General features: G+C 62.5%; 1 protein-coding gene across 1 annotated transcript; it reads left to right on the top strand.

Annotated features, from left to right (window-relative positions):
• The first annotated feature begins 1,461 nt into the window (after positions 1 to 1,461).
• On the top strand, positions 1,462 to 4,186 carry LOC136788838 (WAS/WASL-interacting protein family member 3-like). Its single transcript, XM_066987549.1, has 3 exons — positions 1,462 to 2,137; positions 2,230 to 2,937; positions 3,042 to 4,186. The coding sequence occupies exons 1-3, from the start codon at positions 1,909 to 1,911 to the stop codon at positions 4,184 to 4,186; spliced, it is 2,082 nt and encodes a 693-aa protein (XP_066843650.1). The 5' UTR covers positions 1,462 to 1,908.
• Positions 4,187 to 4,457: the final 271 nt, after the last annotated feature.

Here is a 4,457-nt window from a genome sequence, read left to right as displayed (position 1 = left end):
GCCTTGAGCGGGTATATCACAATGACAGAGTTCATTTCCTTCCCAGTAGCTGGCATGTGCCGTTTTTTGGGATTTCGGGGCTACAGCGTGCTGCTAAGAGGGATGTCTTAGCTCTTGCAGGGCAGTGCTTCCACTAAGGCCAGGACTTTTCTGCATCTTCTACTGCCCTGCAAGCGAGGATGCTTGGGGCACACAGGAAGCTGGGAGGGGACACAGCTGCAGGGATTCCATAAGACACAAGCAAATGCAGCCTTGGCTTGGTGACACTTCCTGTGGATTACTGCTCAACACAAATTACCTCGAGCAAGTAACTGTGATGACTAAAGGAAAGAGACGTATGGATGCTGCTAAGCTCTTCTAGCTTGTACCAGGTAGGAAAGATACCTCTGTAGCAGGCGTGAAGAGGATAGCACTAATTAATTAGATGAGAAGTGGAGGAAAGGCACGTAGAGGTAGTGAAAATCAGTTAACGTGATGTTCCCAGGAAGCTTCAGTCTGCTTAAGGAGTAGCAAGAACAAGCCTAAAGTCATAGCCAAATACAAGCAAGAGAGGAGGACACGCAGCATGAGAAGCTCCCGAAAGAAAGGAGCTCTGTTTTGGGTAAAAATCAGTCCCTTTTTCTATCATGGAGACATCCAAGGGCGTAGGACACGTGCACTTCAGGGAACCAAGAGATGCTGTGCATTTCTCTCGTCCCCCTGACACAGCCACTAGGCGACGATGCTTCCAATTCTCTCTAAAGAAACCTTGCTTTCTCAGGCCCAGGTGTCCAGCTGCACACCAAGGACGTCCCTGGCTCCCAGGCACAGTTCCCAGGCCGAAGGCCGAGCTCCCCTCCGAACCCCCATTCCAGCAGACCTTGCTCCTGGCATGGTGGAGCAGCCACTTCATGTCAGCCTTTCCTCCTGGCAGTCAGCTTACCGCCGTAACCTCTGCCATCGGGGCGCCCGAGAGCCGTGTGAGGTCAGCAGAGAGTCACTGTCAGCCTTTGACCTCACAAAGGTGGGTGGCCATAAGTGCCCTGAGCGTCCAGCTCGCATTGAGTACTGCTGGTGGCACTCGAGGCGTGGAGGTCTGCATGGTGCAATGGGAGACGCCGATGTCCTGCTGCTGGAACCAGAGACGCTGATGTGCTGCTGGTGCAGGAGGAGACCTGAAGGTGCTGCTGCTTACAGGTGCTGAGGAGCGGGCAGCCTCCGTGCCGGTGGCTGAGCATGCTCCTCTTAATTACTGCTCTACCCTTCCTATCTTTTTACTAAGGTGGGTAGAGAGAAATGCCCATATCTGTTTATTTCCTGGTAAGAAATGTAAGAGCCTTGTATCTGCATATTCAGCAGATTCATCCCAGCGCCCTTGGTACTGGCGATCTGTGTTGATCTGTAATAAAGAGCAATCGGTAGCACACCAAGTCTCCGTGACCTTGCATCTAACAGAATCGTCCAAATCCCTGTTGTGATCTCTCTACAGCTGTGGGCTGGCTAAGCTGTCTGTTGGATGGTGAAAATGGGAAATGATTGGGATGGGAAATGATGAGTGGGCCGAGAAATCATTGCTGGGATGGGAAGACTTCCTTGGGGTGGAAAGCCATTGGGCTAGGAAATCAAAGAGATGGGAAATCTTCCCTGGGTTTGAAATCATTGGGGAGCAAAAGCGTCGGGATGGGAAATCACTCCGGGGATGGGGAAGTATTGGGATGGGAAGTCTTTAATGGGGCGGGTAACATTCACTGGGGAAGGAAGTACTTGGAAAAGTAATCAGAGAGATGGGAATTCTTTGGGATGAGATCTCTTTGGATTAAGAAAGGCTTCGTGTCGATGGGAAATATCTCGTATGGGAATCTGTTATCATGTGAAATTGTAAGGATGGGAAATGACCGTTAGGATGAAAAGCTGGTACTGGGACGGGAAATGCTTGGGACGGGGAAGTGTTGGTGTGAAACCGTCCTGGGCATGGCAAATGATGCGTGGGAGGGAAAGCCTGATGGGGATGGAAAAGTCTTGCGACGGGAAGCCTGCTTGGGTCCAAAACCTGCAGTCCTCACCAAGATGGCGGTGAGGGGCTGGTCAGCCGTTGGGACGGAACCGCCGTTGCCCGCGTTCCCCAACCGACCGCCCCACTCTCCAGCCACCATGGCAGGTACAGCAGCCGGCTCCCGCTCCTCCCGGGGCTGCGGCCCTGCTGGCGAGCCCAGCGCCCCAGATCTCACCCCAGCGCCCTTTTTCCCACAGAGGGTTTCCCCAGACGGCTTCCGCGGCTTCCGCAGACGCAAAACTCCCCCTTCGTCGTCCCAGCCGTGCCGCCAACGGTGGCTGCGTGGCTGCTGCCCTCCCTCCCCGGAGCGATGGCGCTGCCCTTGCAGCCCCCCCAGGTACCCACCCTCCCCTACGCGCTGCCCCAGGCCACCGTCTGGCACGTGGTGCCGGGGGTCCAGGGGCAGGTGCTGCAGCTCCCCGCCGGGGTGCAGCTGGCACCTGGGGGGCACCTCCCACCCGAGGGGCACCACCTGCAGCTTGGGCAGCTCCCCGCCGTGGGGCAGCTCCCTGCTGTGGGGCAGCTCCCCCACACCGCTCCTCCCTGGGCCCCCGTCTACCAGTGGGGACAGCCCGTGGGGACGGGGACGGTGCTGCCCCAGGATCCCCTCTGGCTGGGGCCCGGGGCCGTGCTCCATGGGGAGCTCCTGCACCCCGCAGGCACCTGCCTGCTGCAGGCCCCTGCCCACCCCGGCCCCCCACCCCTCCTCGTCCCGGGGCCTCCGCTGCGGGGGCAGGCGCTCCCCGCGCCCCGCACCCTGACCAGCAGCCGGGGGCAGCTGCCGGAGCCCTGCGACCACGCCGTGGGGCTCAGCGAGGACCAGGGGCCCCCGCTGCCCGGCCCCACTCCCCCCGAGCCTGCCCAGGCTCCAACGACCGCCAGCACCCGGACGGTGACGCCCGACGGTGAGTTTGGGGCTGGCGCAGCCGGCCGCTGGGCGCCCCACACCCAGGAGCCATGGGAAAGCTGGCATCGCCCATCCTGGGGGATTTGCTTGCTTTTTCCTCAGCGGCGACAGTTGCAGAGGTGCCTGAGGAGCCCCTGGAGCTGCTTGAGCTGGGCCCCGATGCCTTCGCCGAGGCCTTTCCCCACCTGGCAGGGGACAGCCAGCAGCTGCAGCACCTGCAGGACCAGCTCCCGGCCGACCTGGACATCTCCGGCTTGGAGGAGCTGCTCAGATGGCTCGATGCCGTGGAGCCCCAGGACGCCTTCCCCGGTGTCCCCAGCAGTCCTGTGCTCAGCCGCTTCCTGTCTGAGCTGCCCGACCTCTGCGAGGACATGGAGGAGCCGAGCACACAGGGACTGGCAGCCACCAGAGCGCTGGGTGAGGTACCCTCAACCCCTGGGGTGCACCCCGAGAAGGTGCAGGGTGGGCGGGCGGTGCAGCCCCCTGCTGTGCCGGCAGCGAGCTCCCCCCTCAAGCCTGCAGCCAGTCCCCAGCTCAGTGCCCTCAGGAGACCCCTGCCCAACCCTCCCTTCACTCTCCCCAAAAGGCCCCCCCACCCTGAATTCCTCACTGCCCTTAGCAGACCCCTGCCCAACCCTCCCTCGCGTCCCCTCAAGAGACCCCCCGACCCTGAATTCCTTAATTCCCTTAGGAGACCCCTGCCCAAGCCTCGCCTGAGTCCCCTCAAGAGCCCCCCCGACCCTGAATTTATTAGAGCCCTTAGGAGACCCCTGCCCAATCCCCCTCTGGGTCCCCTCAAGAGCCCCCCCGGCCCTGAATTTATTAGAGCCCTTAGGAGGCCCCTGCCCAATCCCCCTCTGAGTCCCCTCAAGAGCCCCCCGCCTGCCCCTGCGCCCACCGGCACCAAGTGGGGGGCCAAGCGCCCCGCGCCCACCAGCACCCCCAGCACAGCGCAGAGCTCCCAGCACAGGAGGCCGGCGACGGAGAAAACCCCCGGCAAGGAGAAGACGACGCTGCTGGGCCAGGGTGGCCAAGGCCCCAAGACGCTGTGCCAGGGGAAGACGGGTGGCCACAGCGCGGTGGCTGGCAGCAGCAGCCAAGCGGGCGGCGGCAGGCAGCAGCCGGCGAGCGACAGCACCAGGGCGCCCAGCAAGAGAGCCCGAAGCCCGGGGGCTGCTGGGGGGCAAGGAGCAGCGGCACCGCCTCCCCGGAGAGCGCTGCTGCTGCTGGAGCCCCCCCCCCATTAAGCCCCGTGCCCGTGCCCGTGCCGTGCGGGCCCAGGACAGGCTCCGTCCCCAAGCCATCGGGGACAAGACGCTGCAGCGCCAGCACCCGGGGACAAAGACCCCCAGCGAGACTTTGCAGCCGCTGGGGGCCAGGGCGAAGGCGCTGGGGCCAGTGCGCCAGCCGCCCTGTGTGCAGCTGCAGCCCACTTCCAGCGGCCCCAGCAGCATGCCCAGGGCCCCGCCGACGGTGCCAGGCTCCAGCGCTGTGCCCGCTGCCCCCCGGCCCCCAGCT

This window comes from Anser cygnoides, chromosome W, assembly GCF_040182565.1.
Source record: "Anser cygnoides isolate HZ-2024a breed goose chromosome W, Taihu_goose_T2T_genome, whole genome shotgun sequence".
Lineage (NCBI taxonomy): Eukaryota > Metazoa > Chordata > Aves > Anseriformes > Anatidae > Anser > Anser cygnoides.
Note: the sequence above shows the minus strand (reverse complement) of the source record. Positions and strands in the feature narration are given on the sequence as shown.